At 41.5% G+C, this 20,174-nt stretch overlaps 1 protein-coding gene across 1 annotated transcript; it reads right to left on the bottom strand.

Moving 5' to 3' along the window:
- Nucleotides 1-241: 241 nt before the first annotated feature.
- Nucleotides 242-1,237, bottom strand: NEUROD4 (neuronal differentiation 4). The gene has a single exon (XM_030321128.1). It carries the CDS (start codon nucleotides 1,235-1,237, stop codon nucleotides 242-244), a length of 996 nt encoding a protein of 331 aa, XP_030176988.1.
- Nucleotides 1,238-20,174: the final 18,937 nt, after the last annotated feature.

Genomic DNA, 20,174 nt, shown 5'->3' with positions numbered 1-20,174 from the left:
TCCACGTGATTGTAAACAATCAGATAATTTCACTTGAGGACCCTAACTAAATGAATCAATACAGTGTGAGAAGCTGATGATAAATGAGGGTGGCAGGTGCAGGAAGGCCTAAATGGACTGGGACTACTGCATTTGATATCTACCTATAGGGTTCCTTTAAGGTCATTGAATCTTCAGCTCAACCCACTTGAATTATGGGAAACATCTCCACATTATCCTCTGAAATGCTTGTCTTACTGCCCTAATCAGTGAAGATTGTATTAAGTTGGGCCCCAATGCCATGGTGAGGGTAGGAATCATAGGACATATCTATGGGAACATCATAACGAGGGGTACCAGCCTGAAAGGGAGTTGAATGAACATGCCCTGAGCTTAGACTTGCAGAAGGGTAATGTGGCATGAAACTGTAGGATTTATCCAGGTCAGGAGAGCCATCTTGCTTCAAGGAGAAGTTCCCACTGATGCTCAAGGGTGGAGTGAGTGGGCCCTCATAAGGTGGTGTACTGCAGTCAGGTGGATGGCTCCCAAAGGATGATTCTCCCAAACTCTTGAATACTTGGGGTTTGAGATTAATAAGATGTGTTTCCATATGGCCATAAGGAGGGCTAGGGAGCCCAGGAGACTGATAGTTGAAGTTATGGACAGAGATGGCAGAGTCACAAATAGGAGATTTCTCCTCATGCTTCTCCAGGAGGACAGACTGAGGGCCCAGCTGGAGGCATCCAGCCACCAGGTTGCTTGTAGGCTGAGAGAGCCCTTTGCAGAGCATCTCCACAAAGCCCTTCCCTTCAGGTGTCTGTCCAGTTTCCAGGACCTCAGACAAAGCCCAAATATAGTTCCTGGCCAGTCTAAGAGTCTCTATCTTGGAGAGCTTTTGAGTCTTAGAGTAACATGGCATGACTCTCCTCAGGTTGTCCAGGGCATCATTCAGGCCATGCATCCGGGTCCGTTCTCTAGCATTGGCCTTGACTCTTCGAGCCCTGAATCTCTCAAGGCGAGCTTTTGTCATCTTCTTTTTCTTGGGACCCCTTCTCTTAGGCTTCTCCCCATCCTCCTCCTCCTCTTCTTCCTCCTCAATACTGTCATGCTCTTCAGCTAAGCTTCCAAGCATCCCATAAGCAGCTGATCTTCTCTCTTCCTCCTTCATCTCATTCTGAGAGCCCAGGGCTTTGTCCATCCAGGATGGTGTGTTGACCAACTCTGTCATCTCCTTGGGTTTCACATAAGGCTTTGCCATTTCCAGATTCTGGAATAGGAAACAGCAATGATTAGTGTCTGTGAATATCTGCTTTGATTTAAAACTAAACTTTCTTTTTATATCTTAGATATAAAACAGAGAATTGCATTGGGATTCAACTTGTGATTATCTAGTCCAAGTCCACCATTCTAAATAAGTAATCTAAGACTCAAATAAATGCCCAGAACACCAATATAGCTATGGCATAGTAGAAAAAAATCAACTTTAGAAAAATGAAATTGACTTGATTACTCATGGTAGTGCCACTGCCTTGTACTTTTCATTCTCTGGTGCCTTGTCTTGTAGAGATTTTATGCAAAAATAACTGGTGTAAGAGTCAAAATATATCTTTCCTTCTTTCCAGAATACAGATCAAAAAGGGAAATAGATAAGGTGGACATATTATCCAAACAGAGAAACTTCTGAAAGTAAAAGAAGGTGCTAATGTAGTTAAAACTTATAACAATGGATATAATTATAATTATTGCAAAATTTAAAAAGCATATCACACAGTAAGTAAGTACACTGTTGTATTTTACACCACAAAATAAATGAAACGCTGTGCTGAGATCATTCAGACTACTTTGTTCTTCAGAGGACTGCCCAGCCTCTATTGAGAGATATGCCACATACACTTAACCTGTAACATTCCATGTTTCCCACTGACTCTGCCAACTCTTAGCTTCAAGCATCCTAGGAAAGAGCAGTGCCACAACTGGCTGGTACCCCCATGTGACCATGACTATTTCTCGCACCATCACCAGAAGAGCATTTTGGTTTTCATCAAGCACCTTATGGTCTGTCTAATGTAGTGGTATTAGAGGTGTCAGTGACATGGTGTCTAAAAGGATCATGAAAAGAGAGCAGGGTTACCCCTGGCCATTTTTTAAATTCACCCATATGTTAAAAAGAAAACTCTTTCATTGCACAGGCATCTCACACCATCAGACAAGAATATGGCAACATCTAGATTTACAGTCCAGAGGTCTACAAAGCTTATTCAAGATTATCTTAGTATAACTATTATAATAATACTTCATTAAAAATGAAAAATCTGGGGCAAACTCTAAACTTAACAGAACATAGTGACTGCAGACATAAGCGAGGACTATTTCAGACAAACGTGGAAATACCCTGACTACTTTAATTCACTTGCCTAACAGATACTGTTTAATCCAGATTTTCTTTGGAAAAAAAAATTGCACTTCGAAAACCTGAAGAGACTGGTGGTTTAGTAAACATTTTATGTTCAATTCTGGAAGGGTGAATTGTTTTGAGATTTGCTGAGCAATTTGCAGGTATATAATTTACCAAATAAAAGTATCTGAGAAGCAGCATTGGGGCATGCCAGTTTACCACCTTAGTCTTTGAAACGCTAAACCTTCCATCACTTTTGTGTATCAGAAAGGGGAGAGCATGAGACACGTTTTTCGATCCTTAAAGCTTGAGCCTCAAATCAATGAGGCAGGATTTAGCACATAGATTTTAAAAATATAAATATATGATCTGATTTGTTTCTGGTAATTTGAGCTTGTTTTCCTTCTAACCTCATTTACCTCCTATAAATAATTAATGTTACTGCATTGCAAAAACAGCCTAGGTTTCATGTTAATCAGCACAGAAATCATGTCAGCTTGACTTACTCACTTAATAAGGCTTCCTGGGTAAGCAGCTTTATTGAAAACACACGTTGGAACCTATTGGTCAACTGGCTGCCCAGGCCAAGTTAGAAAATCCCACTTTTAATATGGATGATGGAGCTTGTGTGCTGAGCTGCACTTCTAACTCAGCCCGATATCCAGAGGGAGGGTGAAGGACCTAATTAACTTTCTGTTAAAGTAACACAGACCTTTCTGAGGCAGGTGCACTCTGAGGCCAAAAAGGATGGAGTAGGCTTGGGAAACGTAATGTTGCACACGTAATTATAATAACATTTGTGTAGCCTTATAGCCAACCTTTGAGGGAAATGGGGATTTATGCTTGTTTTGTAGTCAAGGTCACTGTGGGTCAGAGATTAAGTGATGGAAATGCAAAGATATAGAGCTGATAGAGCAGGACATAAAGCCAGTTCTTCTGATTCCAAATCCTAGGTTTTAGATTATTTCTCCTTTTTTTTTCCCCCACCACAGCTACAGGAAGAAAGGAAGGCACTTTGACTTCAGGGGGTGTGGATCAGCTGAACTAAATCACCAGGAAATGAACATCGTCCAAAGGGAGGCTAGTTTAGCTGTTCTTTGCAATGTTTAACTCTCAGATTCCAGGATTCCTTCCTCTTATAGATTTTTTTTCTTATCGCTTCCACCCTTTTATTCCCCCCCCCCACCTTCTCTTACTCTGCTTCCTTATCTTTTTTCTCTTCTATTTCTCTCATCTCCTCTTCATCATCATCATCACTCAGTCATACTTACATGCAGGGAGAGTTGAGAAGGAAGATGCAGGAGAGGAAAGCAGTCTCCCGAATTGCCCCTGATAGCCTCTGTAATTGGCCTTTTTCATTATTATTATGATCCTCACCTCCGTACCTCTGGACTCTAGCCAAGTTCTGTCCATCCTCACCCCCACCAAGAAGTGGGATTAGGAGAATAGAGTAGACTATCCTTCGCCTTTAACATAATTTAATGGTTTCTGTAAGAGGCAAAGAGTTGCTTTCAAGTCAGGTTATCAGCAGGTATGAAGGAAAAGAACCAACCGGCTTTGGCTAAAACATTGTAAAGGACAACCATTTTTCATCTTTCTTCTCTTACTAACCCTGGGAAGGATATAGATGGCTCCAGTTTAACTCTCTCTTTTTTCATAGATTCATAAGTTCTAGGAGCATCCCATGGGTATATAGGGTGGCTTTGAAATCATGAAAGCTGGAATGACACACACTCTAGTCCCAACTGTTCTGATTCCCAGTTGCTGATTTCAAACACATTACATAGCTCTCTGGTCTTTCATTTCCTCTTTGATAAAATAGAGGTAAAGTATATTTAACATGGTTCTTGCAAGACAAATAAGATTCTGTAAACTTTAAATGCTATAAAACATTATCCATATATTTATCTTGTGTTTATTCTTGAGTTTTCTTATCTAATCTATTTATACAATTTGCATATTCAAAAATAAAAGTTGTTTCCCACAGATGAATCATAAAAGTAGATTCTGCTAACTACTGTGCCTCTTCTTATCTTGAGGGAACCTCCTCTAATTGGCTCAGAAGATGATCTAACAATTGCCCAATAGCCCATCTTTTCTCCCAGTGTATCTGGACAGCAGACTCTGGAGTCACATTACCTGAGTTTAAACTTCAGCTCTATTACATACTAGATATGTGATCTTAAGGTTTCAGAATCTATCTGTGCCTCAGTCCCCTCTCTTTAGAATGGGAATAATAATAGTCCTACCTCATAGGATTATTGTGAGCATAAAATGAGCTAATATATTTAAAGACTTTGAATAGTGCCAGACATCATAATGCCATATAAGTATTAAGTACTATCGTTCCTAAAGTTCATCATGACTTCTCCTGGACACATGGACAAAACCAAGTATACTTACAATCTGTGCTTACTATTGATTTCATGCCAACAAAAGCCAATGGCTCTATCTCAACATGCATTTTGAAAAATTCCCTGACAAACCCTCGCCTCCAACCTAATAACTAAGTATCAAAGCTTCTACTCCATTGCAAGAGGTGAAGAAACAGAGTTCTATCAGCTGTTTCTACCAGATTGCCCAAAACTCTTTTACCATATTCATGGAGGAGGTTAGTCGCTTTTATTGTTTTTTTTTTTTTCATTATGGGGAGACAGCAGTTTGCTGGACACTCCTACTCAGTTACTTTAATGTTTAGGTTCATGAAGTTTCTGACGGAACACACACAGCTCTTAGCCCTGGACATTTGTTTCCTTTTGTCTTTGATTAGACACTATTGGGGATAAGACTTTCCTACCAGAATCCAGTGCCAGAGCTCTGAGGAGAAAAATGAAATGTCTCTCAAATAGAAGTAAAAGCCAGGACTCCTCAAAGATTAAAAGAAGTAATAATTCTTCTCTTTTGACTTTTTCCACCTAAATGTCTCCAATGCCTCAAAAAGTTAGCAGGGGAAAAAAGATGATGAACATCCAGTTTTAGACTTGAGAGCCGAAAATGTGTGTGGTGCAGTTGTGATTTCTGATCAAGGAAATCAACTCAGTTTTCTCTAGAACAAGAATCTAATTCTACCATGGCTTTGAGCCTGTTAATGAACCCACTCAGAGGTGTACTGAGAGAAGCCTGGCACTGAGACCCTCTCCACTCTTTTATCACTCGCTTATTAAATGAGCACAGAAAATTATTTTCACTTTTTTTTTACTCCTAGGGAAAAATGGAAATAGTATTTCTGTCTTTCATATCTCATTTAGAAGATTTATGAAAAGCAAGGGTAAGGACTTGTTGTGTAGAAGTTTCTATTGATGGACACGTGAACGAAGGGTGCTTACATGTGTGCATGTGGTGATGAGACAGTATATTTCCTCTTGGAAGCTGACTGTACCCACTTCACCTCCTGAGCCTATGACTGAATCCTCAGTACAACAGAAAGAAGCCTATTCAGCTCAGTTTCTAAGGAATCCAAGCACCAGACAGGCTAAATGCCTTGCTCAGAGCGGCAGTCTTCACACTAAAAAGACAGAATGCAGACCGGGGTGCTCACAACTTGCTCTGCCCAGAAACTGCCAGTGGGCTGTTTTGTGCTCTTCCTATACAACTTTTTAGACTCTACCACTTTCTCTCTTGGTTAATACCTGTACACACACGTGCACAGAAGCGTGCGCGCGCGCACACACACACACACACACAGGCACACCGTACCCAACATAGCCATATCATATTTCGGTTTTCATAGCCTCAAACCCAAATGGTGAACTTTGCAAACAGAAATTACTCAATCTTTTAGTTTTCCCCCTTCTTCTTCAACATTTCGTCTCTGGTCCCTCTGTCCAAAAACAAGGGAAGCATTTTACATTTATTACTATTGTTCTGGATACAGTTTGGGGGTGGTAAATGAAGGATAAGAGGCAGAGGAGACAAAAATATATATGAACAACCTTTCTTTTCTGATTTCTTAGTGGAAAGAGCTGAGGAAAAGGAAATTTTCACCACTCTATCACAACTATCTAAGAATTTCTAGCACACCAAATGGGGGAAACGGTAAGAATATGCTCCATAGCTTTCTGACATCTTCTCTCATTTCTTAGTCTATTACCGTTCCCCTTCTTACCCCTTCCACTCTCTCCACAGCCTGAAAATGCTGTGAACAGAGCAGCGGATTGAGTCAATTCTTGCAACCTACTTCCTGAGCCACCTCAGACAAAGTTAAACTTTTTGGACATTTTTGTCTCCTGCATTAATAAAATGAAAGGGTGAGTTTGACAGACATAGAGGATGATAATTTATAATCTCTACTTTATAAAAATGACTGAGTGTGTAGAGTTTCACTTCAGGTGGCAGGTGCTATTGGAATTAGTGAAATTGTTAAAATTTTAATATCCGTCCCCAAATGTTCTCTGTCTGCTTCTCTGTTCAAGTTTCCAAGTCCTACTCCCTCTTCTCCTAGCCCAGAAGAGACTTACCTCAGCCCAACTGCTCCTCTAGGTCTGTGGGAACTTCCCACAGAAACTTTAGTAGTCCCGTACCACCCCCATCCAAGGGCTCACCTCTGTCAGTGGTGGTCCCTGGTGTGAAGTCTGGATCTGTGTCCTGGAGGAGACTCAGAGAACCCAAGTCTCCCTGAGCGTCCAGATCATAGGAGAAGGAGGTACTTTTAGCGATCCATGTTAAACCGGCCCCTGCCTCTTAGATATGTCACTGAATCTGTTTTTTCTGACTGATTCTTGTTCTACTCGTTCCTTGGAGTTCTGTATGCTCCTCCAGGACGCCTTCAGGCTGATGCTCCCGTTGCAGCTGATTTAGCTGTTCTTCAGTACCTCCTCTGAGTGGCTAGTTCCCCGGAGTGGAGCTTTCAGGACCACAGCCTCTGGGCAGCTCCTGCGCTCTGGCCAGAGTCTCCGAGTTGCAGCAGTTTTGATTGCTTTCCCAGCTGACCAGGGCGGGGTGATGCTGCCGGAGGTCTAACTCCTCCCCTTCCCCAGTCGAAAGACACACCTACTTCAAAGGGCTCCTCTGGCCAGGTCCAGTTTACCATTCATTCGTTTTGTTTTATTTGATCGTTTGTATAAATGGGGAGAAAGGTTAGTAGAAGGAGAATATGGGAGGAGAGTTGCTGAAGTTGAAAGGTAAAGAAAAAAAGGACTGGAAATCTTTGTGGTTAAAAAGGTAAGACATTGGGTGAGAGAAAATTGGAGGGAGTCTCAGAGAGCTAAGAAGGGTTAATGAAAACAGTGGTCTCCATCTGAAGAGTCAAAAAATGAGAAAGATACATGCCCAGGACTCAGCATCACTGACTATTACCTTATACATGTAGATTGGTGTCTTTAGTTTTAAAACTTCAGAATTTTAAAAGAAGAAGGAAAAAGCACCTTCCTCTCCCTTCTTTTCAACATGTAAACTTATTTCCATTCAAAACCTTTTTATTTTCATTAGTGACTATAGACAGAGCCATATCTATATTTGTTGTACTGTTCTTTCAACTTTTCTGTTTGCTTGAAATTTATAAAAATGTAAAGCAAATGAATGAAATAGTTCATTGTAAAGACACTTAGCTCCTTGAATTACAAACTGGGATCCACTATTATTTTTCAAAAATATATCAAAATATATCATTAAGCATTCAGGTAGAAAAAGTCCATCTGAATAGTAATGGACTTGGAAGAAAAGAAAGGTCCTGCAATTGCTAAAATCCCTGTGGTATTCTCTGGTAAGATTAATTGGCTAGAAGAGAAAGAAGAAAACTATGCAGAATCTTCATTTTAAGATGTGAAGGATTTTGTAAACTTCTATGGTTCTGGGGAGGCAAGGGAAGAAGGGTGCTTGGAAGAAGGGAAGAAGCAATTGGCTGAATGATGTTCGGTATTTCAACCTCATTTCCAATATCACATCTGTAAAAGGACCTGATCAGTAAAGTGTTCCCCATTGTAGCAAGATAGAATTCTGGGTCCAAGCTCAGCCTCTTTTTGAAATTCCCTTGAAGGAAATCCCTCAGTTTTTTGGAAATCACTTGCTCTACCAATGCAACATATGTAATATGCTCTACCATATTACACGTGTGATTTTGGAAATCACAGTGCTCTACCAACGGTACATATGTAATAGAGATGAAGAGCTATAAGAATGTCTTGTGTGCAAAGAAAAGGGCAGAAGGTTAAAGCAAAAGATAGGTTTACTGGATTACTTGGCAATCAAAAAGAATGAAATCTTGCCAATTGCAACAACGTGGATGGAACTAGAGAGTATTATGCTAAGCGAAATTAGTCAGAGAAAGACAAATATCATATGACTTCACTCATATGAGGACTTTAAGACACAGAACAGATGAACGCAAGGGAAGGGAAGCAAAAATAATATAAAAACAGGGAGGGGGACAAAACATAAGAGACTCTTAAGTATAGATAACAAACTGAGGGTTGCTGGAGGGGTTGTGGATGGGGAGTTGGCTAAATGGGTAAGGGGCATTAAGGAGGACACTTGTTGGGATGAGCACTGGTGTTATATGTAGGGGATGAATCACTGGATTCTACTCCTCAAATCATTTTTGCACTACATGCTAACTAACTTGGACGTCAATTAAAAAATAAATAAATATATTAAAAAAAAAAAAAAAAGACAGGTTTACCGGAGTGCCTGGGTGGTTCAGCCAATTAAGCCTCTGACCTCAGTTCAGGTTATGATCTCACAGTTCATGGGTTCAAGCCCCATGTTGGGCTCTGTGCTGACAGCTCAGAGCCTACAGCCTGCTTTGGATTCTGTGTTTCCCTCTCTGTCCATCCCTTGCTTGTGCTCTCTCTCTCTCTCTCTCAAAAATAAATAAATAAACATTAAAAAATTTTTTTATTAAAAAAAAAGCAGGGGCACCTGGGTGTCTCAGTCGGTTAAGTGTCTGACTTTGGCTCAGGTCATGATCTCACGGTTTGTGGGTTCAAGCCCCATATCAGGTTCTGTGATGACATCTCAGAACCTGGAGCCTGCTTCAGATTCTGTGTCTCCCTCTCTCTCTGCCCCTCCCCCACTTGCATGCACGAGCGTGCACCCTCTCTCTCTCTCAAAAATAAATATTAAAAAAAATTTTTAAAGCAAAAGATAGGTTTGCTGTCAATAAGAGTGAAGGATATGTCTTAGTTTTGAAATAGTTCATTTTTTTAAAACTCTTGTAGGTGTGAAGGACTCTTGTCCTTCACCAAGAAGAAAGAAAGAAAGAAAGAAAGAAGAGAAAAATTAACATTTTCCCCCATTTTATAGGAAGTGGTTCATCTTCAGCAAATCTCTAAGCCCCTACTAATATTTCTTGTATTTCTATTTAGGAAATACCTGCTCAGCAAAACAAACTTCATTTTCAGAGTAATTAAGTAACACAGGCTAGGAAAGATAGATTTCTGAAAACCGTACCAGAATCCCCTCTTCAGCTAGAGGAAGTGTATCTGTGGAGGCATTTGTGCTCAGGAGAGAGCTGCAATGACCATGTATAGAATGGATTGATCCCCTGCTTTGTGTCTTAGAAGCCATCTCCCTGGATATTTGAGAGTTCATGATACTGGCGATGTTAGTATCCCGCCTGTGAAATGCTCAGAGGGCAGGGAGGAGTAGTGGATCAGCAGAAAGGTGAACATATTGAGACAAAGATGAGGGTGGGGACAGAACATTCTGTAGGGCTCCTTGCTCTCTTTGACAGATGTAAGAAACTAGACACAATGGGATTAGCTCTCAAAACACATTCAGTTGTGTGTATGTGTGTGTGCCCACGTGTGCAGCCTCAAGAGGGCATTGAGGGAAGACGCCAAATTTTCTTTAAGAGCTGCCTTTTGCAGAGGGAGGGATGCAATATAATTCATCAGGGTCACCCACGTCACAACTCCTGGAAGGTTATACAGACAGTTAGCTATTGAACTCAGAGCAGGAAGGGGCAGGAAGGGTGTGTGCAGTCAGCAGAGGAAAGAGGGCGGGGACTGCATGCAAAGCATTTACATTCATTCTCCTCCCCCCACATGGTTCCTGGGCCAGAGGGCCAATCCCCAGGCCTTCCTTCTTTCTCTGTGCTTTTTGTAAAGCTCTGAGCTAACCTGTTAGAACCATCTGCTGGGTGGGGGAAATGCAACCAGCGCTCGGTTGCCGGCCCACAGGCCGAGTGAGAGCCATTGAAGCAGAGAGGAGGGAGGCAACAGGCAGATTTATGGGCAGCAATCTGTTCCCCCCACCCCAGGCCCCACTGCCAGGAGACAGCTTGATAATCCATCAACCCCACTAATGAATTAATTAGTATTCCCAGTAATCCTGACCCCCAAAGGAGACCGGCCCACGGGCCCCTCAGGGGGCTAGAAACTGCCTTCTTAGACCAGACACTGAAGCCCCGGGACCAATGCCTGACATTAGGCCCCAGGGTGCTCAACTACATGCCACAGACCCTGTTGTTAAGATCCCCAGATGTCCCTCCTTCTCACCTTCCCTCGGGAGACAGCTAGCTTTTGCTGAATTGAAACCAATACTACCAACAAATGGAGTCCAGAGCCATAAATCAGGGATGGTAGAAAGCGAGGATTCATGCTGCCCAGATTTAGGATAAAACTTGAACAGATCCTAAAGCTGCCCTCCAAGGATTAGTACAGGGATGGAGTAGGTTAGGCCTGACCTCAAGAAGCTCCAGGAAGGAAATGACACAGGGTCAAAAATAATTGTGAAATAGGTTGAAACAGAGTGATTGGTGACGTGAATCTCTCCTGAATAAAGACTGCAGTGAAACAGAGGTGTCTGTGAAACAGCTGAGTTTCTGAACAGTCTAGTCTGGAGACTGGCATGTGGGAGATTCCCAACCCCCCCCCCCTTACAACTGTAAACACCACCGCTGTTCTTTTACAAAACTCCGAGATGCGATGGGGTGAAAAACGCTTGGGAGTGAAGAAACCTGTGTTCTAAATCTTAGCCTGCCTCTAGCTGTGTGGCCACGATGAGTGATCTAAGCTCTCTGGGTCTCACGTCATCAATGATCCGGTTGGATCATGACCTCTTAGGTGCTTTCCTCCCACCTGTAACATTTAGTGATGGTGACACGGGCAAATGTTACAATTCCCCTTGGAAAGTGAACAACACTAGCTCTTCAAAAATATACAATTTGAGTCCCCAGGTTTGAATAAGGTAACCAACCAGGTTAATGACAACAGTGGGTCTAGAAAACAGATAATAGACATGGGTGTCCTCTCTCCACCCAGATTCCTGGTCTCTCTTAAGGACGCTTGACTCAACCTTCTCCCACCCCATTCGTTCAAGACCTGTGCATTTGCGCACTCACAGGGCACACAGAGTAACTCATTCCGGCAACAAAATAATGACCTGCATTTGTTAAAAATCTACTGGGAAACTGCTGCGCCTTTGAGAGCTCTGTACCTTTGCCTTCAGCCTGCCTCCCTACGCTACGATACCCAGCTCCTAAGAACACAGTCCTCTTGGATTCATTTGAATCCTAACATTGCCTTTTACTAACCACGCCACTTCAGACAAGTTATTTATCTCTCTGGGCCTCAATTCCTTCATCTGTAAATTGAAGGTAATAATGTTTATCCAATGAACTTGCTCTGAGGAGTATACATCTCATTAAATATGAGATAATGTACGCCAAGTACCTAAGATAGAATCTGGCACTTAGCGAGTGTTCAATAAATTGTAGTTGTTATTGGTATTTTGTCTTAAACATTTAAATCTGATTTTTTTATCTCTTAGAAATCAAGGAAAAACTAATATCAGAATCTCCATGTAGAGCTCCTCTCTCTGTGCTTCTACCTCAATATACATACCCTTTTTTATAGCAGTGACCACACTTTATGCATTTATCCCAGAAATGTGTCTTATGTACATATAAAACCCTAGGTACTGTGTAAGAGTCTGGGGATACAGAGCTGAATAAGAGTTCTCATTCCTAACCAACTTCCAGTGTAGCGGCAGAGGCGGAGAAACAAATTATATGAGTATATAATTCAAAAACTCCACTTTGCAATGTCTTTCTAACATAATTACATGTGTACCCCAGGAGCCATATATGGACCAGAGATGTTCATGGCAGTATTGGTTTTAATAGTGAGAAAGTACATTATCAATACATTAAATAACCTAATGGTTTGGCCAAGCAACAGAATATTACTTAATTTGCATGACTTGGCCTATATACACTAACAAGAAACGTATTTTATGTAATTTTTTTAAGGTGTATTTATTTTTGGAAGAGAGAGAGCACCCACGTGCATGAGTGGGGGAGGGGCAGAGAGAGAGGGAGACAGAAGATCCAAGCAGGCTCTCTGCTGTCAGTACAGAGGCTGATGTGGGGCTTGAACTCAAAAACTGTGACATCATGACCTGAGCTGAAGTAGGACACTTAGCCAACTGAGCCACCCAGGTGCCCCCGTACTTTATGTATTAACATATGTGGGAGGAAATGTAAAACTATATGTAGAAATTAGGTTCCGTATGATACACTTAACTTTTTTGAATGTGTACACATATGTTAAATAATAGATATTGTACACACACACCTACAAACTGATAACAGTGAGTCTTTTCCTCAGGACGTCACCTTCCTGAGAATAAGTACATTGAGAGTAGGTAGTTATCAAAGGAGACGATTTTCTTTTCATTCAAGAATAATGTATTCAGGAGCACCTGGCTGACTCAGTCAGTAGAGCATGCAACTCTTGATCTCGGGGTTCTGAGTCTGAGCCCCATGTTGGGTGTAGAGATTACTTAAAAAAAATATCTTAAAAACAGAATAATGTACTCCTATATAATCTTTTAAAGTAAAACTGATATTAAGATATAATTAATATGCTATTTTAAAAATCTTATTTCCCACGCATAGCCAACCTTATTTTCGGGAAAGATCTGACCGTCTCCCACTCGGCCCCAAACACTGGGTATACAGCAATATGCCTCTTCCATGACAAGACCACCCTAGCTTCCACCAACTCTGGCCCCAAACCCTATGCCCCAAGAGCATTTGACAAGTCTTAGGAACACACTTTATGTTGAATTTCAGAGGCTTCAATTATGTGATTCCTAAGCCCTGAGAAATATCTGGTGGAGAACAGAAGGGATTTTCTAAGAATCCAGCCTGAATTTATACCACTGGAAGCAGATTAGGATAAAGAGATAAATCAAACCAAGTCTTCTGGGAGGACCAAACAGCACTGCCCTTGGCACTCTCCCATCACAGCCAAAGCTCCACTACTCCAAGTGGGCACTACACTGTCATGGCAGAAGTCTCCTTGCATGCCCGGAAGCTCTCAGTGGTCTACTGCATTAGGCCAGTGCTCTGATCACATCACTTCTAAGCATTCAGGAATGGAGTGAGGTAGAAGCCAATGAGGAGAAACAAATTACTTACCGTAATAATTATAGCTAATCCTTATAGAACATATACTATATGTTAGATGTTGTTTTAAGTGCTTTTCATGTATTAATTTATTTTATCATCACAACAGATTTATGAGGTAGGTAGGTAGGTAGTAGTAACATCTTCTGTTTTACAGAGAAATTGATACAATACAAAAAGGTTAAAGCACTTGCCGAAGGCCACGCAGGGAGTGATGGTGTCCTATATGATGGTCCTGGAATTTGGATACAAGTAATCTATCTCTACGACATGATACTGCCTTCCTAAAGCAGGTAACTGATAGTTAACTCATCTAAAATCTATTGCCCCAGCAGGGTTGCTGAAAGTAAAATGATTCACAATGCCTGCTGGGAACAGCTAGCAAGATGGCATCCACATCTGGTTCCCTACTGTCCGGGATATGTTCAGTAGAATCATATTTTGCCCATAACACACTTGCTGAGATTCAGTTTCAGGAGACTTTTTACCTCTACTGCCGATAATGTAATATGAAGAGATGGTTTCATGGTGGTACCTAGAAGCTTCTACGATAGGAGAGCTACTCCCCATTCATCTGGTCTGAGCCCCACTCTACCCGAGATCTCATGCTCTGCGACAGTATTTTATGAATCCAGAGCAGAGAGGATGACCTCTCTTGTGGAAATAAAACAGGAAACCTTTCAGGATTTGAGCCAAGCAGAGTGCTGAAAGACCATTGTGGCAAGTCATATACTGTTTACTAGCCTGAGACTTATCTTCCAGGTGGGGTTTTCCCTTTCTCCCACTAATTTTAAAAGAACAACAATACCAAAAGAATACATGAAATATCCACATAGTCCGGTTCCCAAACTCTGGTGTTCTGTTCCTGCAATAAATGATTTTTCAACCACAGAGGTCTGGTTGAATTTCTCATTTTCCCCTTCTTCCTGCTCACCCATTCTCTCAGCTAGAACTGCTTTCATTTCCAGACATTTTAATTCCTGGTCTGAGTCAGGAAGGCAGGGAATCAGGCAACACAGAGAATATAAAGCCATGCGGGTCCTCTGGGGCTCAAAGGTGAGTATTTGAAGATACCAGAATTATAGTGTGGGGAAAGGGTAGGGATAAAGCAGGAAACTGACATTTGCAATGTGTCTATACCCTACAGTTGCTGCAGCAGTAATCTGCATATATCATCTCTTTTAGAAATGCTTACAGCCAGCATTCCGTGAATTTTTACATTGAACTGAGAGCTTTACCAACATGACTTCATTTAATTGCAGCAACAACTCTTTGGAATGGGCACTATTATTATCACCTTTTTTCAACAGATGAGGAGAATGAGGTCCATTAATCCATGCATTCAATAAATATTTGACTGCTTCCTATGTGCAATTAACACCGGGGATATATCAGCAAACAAAACACAAAGGACAAGGGACTTGCCCAAGATCACACATCCAGGAAATGAATGCTATACTGCTTATTGGTATGTCCCTTTTATTTATTCTGATTGTTATTCTATTCTTTTAATCCTTAAGCACTGAGAAGATAGTTTTGAATGAAAACTGAGTAAGTTAATGTTCGCACCTCCTCGACAGAGTCACATTGGTTAACTAAAGGAAAGTAATGGTTCCAGGTAGTTACCACAGAAAGGGATTCTCTCGGGCAGGCTGAACAGTCTCCACATCCCCACCCTTTCTCCCAAACACACACATGCGCACACACTCACACGGAGACAACACACATCTATTGTGTTACATGCCAATTCTTCATGTTCAAGGTGACCATAAGTTCTGGTTTGCTTAGCATAGTCAGTTTGCACCCATTTTAGATCAGTTAATGTCCATTAATTATTTTTTGACCCCCTTTCACTTCAAAGAAATCCCAGCTTTAATGTACTCTGTATGATCATCGTACTCACACTCTGCACTGAATTTCTGGACTTACCTGTTCCTGGACCGTAAGTTGATTTTAGTTTACTCCACTCTTAAAGGGAAAAAAGCTGTCACTCCTTCCCCAGGCTCAAAAGGATGGTGATCAAGGGAGTTGGAGGGGTGTGGAGATATTGCAGAGCAGGGCTTTAAGAGTAAAAGATGATTAAAATGAGAACTGGGGAAGGTAAGGTGAGGGAGAAGAGGTTAAAAAGCAAAGACAAAGACAAAACCTCACTCTAACCCATCCCGTGACCCCACGAAAAAATACCCCCAGGCTAGCTCTTGACATTCAGCCCCCACTCCTGCCTTCACCCAGCTGAAGCCGGTAGTTAGAAGCTCAAATCCAGCTTTAAGGGTGGGATCCGTTTATTCCCCCAGGCTAGAAGGGATTTAAGGTCTTTAAAGGCTGACTCAAGGCTGAATATTTTCCGTGGGTACCAGCTGGGGCCAGGATAAAACCGCTGTACTGTCTTCTAGGAAACTCTTGTAATAATTCTTGGGGACAGTTGCCACTTACTATTCTTGAGTGCCAGAGAAGTCTTTCCCTAAATATTGCTCCCCTGGCCCCAGACAGTTATTTATCGCTAGTATTGAGAATTTAGTCTTGCCTAGATTTGAGAGTGATTGAAATGCTCTTCCAAGTTCCCTGAGACCTTTGGGAATTCCGGCTCTCAGACCCTCCCTGTCCCTGTTTCCCCTTACTTCCTAACTGTTCCAGAAAAATGCCAGCCTCCCAAGATGGGACCTTCTTTTCCTTTTTCTCTCCCTAACTCCCTCTGCTCTCTCCCGTTCTGGCTCTGAGGGGGCTCCATCCCACTCTCTTCACCCCCACCCTACTGTGAGACCTGCCCCCCCCCATCTTCCCCCTTCCTTTAGCGCACATGTTCCTCAATTTGATTTACTTCTGTACATTGTGTGGCTTTGCAACGGTCGGTCCTTAGAGAGCCCTCAGAGGGAGCACTCCATCTGTCAGCCTTTCGCCATCCCTCCCTGGCCCCCAGCCACCGGCCCTCCCTCCCCTCCCTTTCCCGCGGGCAATTTCTAAGAGAGCCGTGGAAGATTTAGGCAAACTTCCTTTACCCCACTTCTTCCCACTTCAGCCCTCACTTGTTGGTTTTCCTTCTCCTACTGTCTCCCCCGCCCCCTCGCCCGCCCCCGCACTCAACTTGATCCCTGCCGCCCTTGCAAGGAAAACCTTTGAAACCGCTGGAGTCAGTGAGAAAGTACAGTCCGGTGAAGTCCTTTTGCGCCTCCTTCCCTCCTGGGATGCTTGATGTCATATAATTAAGACTTGCTGATCTAACACTATATTGGGTCCTCAGTCAATTCAGGATTAGGCGCACAGACGGTAGGGGGCAATGGTGCAGAAAATCCCAAACTGCAGATAATCCAAAATTATTTCCCATTTAACAAATATCTATCTGTTCAAATCCTGCGAGGTACTGAAGACACAAACATGAATAAAATAGGAAACACGCCAAGGATCCATAGTCTAATGGAGGCTATTCACATATACAAATAACTTTAATCGAGGAAAATGATGACAAGTGCAAAATAATGTGCTAGGAATATCATCTCCTGGCTCAGGGAATCCAGCAGGAGGTGGAATTTGAGCTATGCCTTGAGACAGATGTATTCCCATTAACTCAGCACCAAATGGCAACTGGGCATTTACTGCATTTTTCTTTAAAGCACCACAGTAATCTATTTTATATACTGCGAGCAAGTAAACTTGCAGGAGTTTATTCGTTTAAGGTGAAAACCCTAGGGTGTTTTGTTCTGTTTGTGAGTGCTAAGGAAAACCCACCGATTTTTGGCTGGGGTTGACAATTCAATAACTTGTTTTCTGTGAGATGGGTGGCATGATAGTACCCGCTTTTAAGATTGTGACAGTTTGGAGCATAGAGAATAATAGCAAACTCATATTTGCAGAGAGCTCTCAATATCTGCCTTAGTTTTAAGTCCCTTGGGCAGAAAGTCTGAGTTATTTTGTGCATGGCAGAAGAAGAAGAAGAAGAAGAAGAAGAAGAAGAAGAAGAAGAAGAAGAATACCCATAGGGAGAGTGGCTTGAATGGGGTTATCCACTGAGAGGATTTGACTTAGTGACTGCAGCTTGTCTGGAAACAACCAAAACAAAACCAAAACCACTTATAGCCACTTTAGTGTTAAGATGTGACTAACTCCTTGGATTCCATAATTTCACCTCAAATGACCTAGCCAAAGGAAACAGTCCCAAACCAGAAATATCCTCATGCATAAGTGAATTCATCCCTGTGTTATTTAGATGAATTAACGTAGGAAATAACTGAAACAGGCTCAATAGAATAATTAATTCAAGTTAGGTGAGTTCATGAGATAAAACTTTGCTGCTTTTCCTGGGTGCTTACAGCAGATTTCCACGACATAGAAAAATGGCATAAAGTACATAAAAAGAACATAATATATAAAATTTTGTATACAATGTGATCTCAATTACCTATAATGTATACTAAGAACTGAAGCTTTTCTTCTTTTTTTGATACGAAATTTATTGTCAAATTGGTTTCCGTACAACACCCAGTGCTCATCCCAACAGGTGCCCTCCTCAATACCCATCACCCACCCTCTGCTCCCTCCCACCCCCCATCAACCCTCAAGAACTGAAGCTTTTCTATATTTATGCAACTTCTGTCTACATTAACCTGGCTTCCGTATTCCAAAAGTTTTGCCCAGAAGGAAAAAGCTTTCAAATAACTTTACTGTTTATTTCAGGAATTTTGCTGAAAAAAAAATTCTCAATGAACATTGAATGACAGTATATCAAATGACTGTTTACTATCATGACTCTTTTTTTTATTTGTTTTAATGTTTATTTATTTTTGAGAGAGAGAATATGGGGGAGGGGCATAGAGAAAGGTTGACACAGAATCTGAAGCAGGCTTCAGGGTCTGAGCTATCAGCACAGAGTCTGATGCAGGGCTCGAACTCACGAACTGTGAGATCATGACCTGAGCTGAAATTGGACGTTTAATGAACTGAGCCACCCAGGCGCCCCAAGACTCTTTAAAATTCTCATCCCATAATCCTTGTTTTGCCTTCTTTCTCAATCCTAAATTATTCTATTATCTTTATCCAATTATCTTTATTCCTCACATTGGAAAAAGCTTCTTAAACTATACTTCTATCTTACAAGACCCCTTTGTGCCTCCAAAAAACAAAACAAAAACAAAAAAAAACCCATACTCCCTGGACGCTGACAACATAGTGATCTCCCTTGCTGTGGAAAGCAAGAAACTAAACTCAGTCCTATAAACAACTTATTGGCAGAGTTTTTGAGGAATACAGCATTTTTGAATATTCAAGAAAAAAAAAGCAAGAAAGAAATACAGCAGATTTTTAACAATCATTATCGTTTAAGCAATAAGCTATGTTTGACTTTTCTTTTCTGTGTTTTTTATTATAAAAAATGTATATTTTACAACTTTAAAATGAGTTATTAGTGGGGTGCCTGGGTGGCTCGGTCGGCTGAACATTCCACTCTTGATTTGGGCTCAGGTCCTGATCCAGGATCAGACTCTGCACTGACAGTGGAGCCTGCTTAAGATTCTCTCTCTCTCTCTCTCTCTCTCTCTCTCTCTCTCTTTCTCTCACTCTCTCGCTCTTTCTCTCCGCCCCTCTCCCCCACTCACATGCACGCACACACACACTCTGTCTCTCAAATAAAAATTAAAAAAAAAGAAAAGAAAAACTTGTCCTCCTTTTCAATTAAATCTCTGCAGCACACAACACAGCACATTCATTACATTTGTTGACCAGAACCAGGAGAGATCATGGCGCCTGAGTGGCTCAGTCAGTTAAGTATCTGACTTCAGCTTAGGTCATGATCTCAGGGTTTGTGAGTTTGAGCCCCACTTTTGGTAAGCTAGAGCCTCACTTCAGGCTCTGGGCTTGTTCTCTCTCTCCCTCTCTCTCTCTCTCTCTCTCTCTTTCTCTCTCTGCCCCTTGCTCACTTGCTCTTTCTCAAAAACAAATAGATAAATTTTTTTAAATAAAATATTTTTAAAAAAGGAACCATAAGACGTTATCTCTAGAATCCTGCACTGCTTGTGGGACCACCTGACCTCATTGCGTAAATGTCTACTAAGACCATATGATTGCCAGACCCTGTTCCAGGCACTGGTGGAGAATTGAAACGACAAGTTTCTTTGCAATTACATGATATGATTTATGCTTAAGTAGAAACTCGAAAATTTCATTTCACAGGTGCTTCTCAGGAATACTCTCCTGATGTTTAAAGTCAGAATGTTCTACCTTGGTTTCAACCTGCCTTAGACTCCTCCTGCTATGAGAGAAAGACTATTTCTTTTCTCCAGTGCGAGGTCCTTGTTAAAAAATTCTTTACTCAAAACAAATATTTTGTTCCAGACCTCAAGGACCTTTGGACGTTAGGATACTTAAAACACTGTACAAGCAATTCCACTAAATGTGTTATCAAGTGTAACTGGGCATCCCAAGAGAAAATAGTGAAGTGAGATGTTAAAGAATCCATCCAGA

Source organism: Lynx canadensis, chromosome B4 (genome assembly GCF_007474595.2).
Source record: "Lynx canadensis isolate LIC74 chromosome B4, mLynCan4.pri.v2, whole genome shotgun sequence".
NCBI lineage: Eukaryota > Metazoa > Chordata > Mammalia > Carnivora > Felidae > Lynx > Lynx canadensis.
Note: the sequence above shows the minus strand (reverse complement) of the source record. Positions and strands in the feature narration are given on the sequence as shown.

Excerpts from the sequence above, each read along its gene's own strand:
- NEUROD4 (XM_030321128.1), bottom strand. The coding sequence starts at position 1,237 with ATGGCAAAGCCTTATGTGAAACCCAAGGAGATGACAGAGTTGGTCAAC.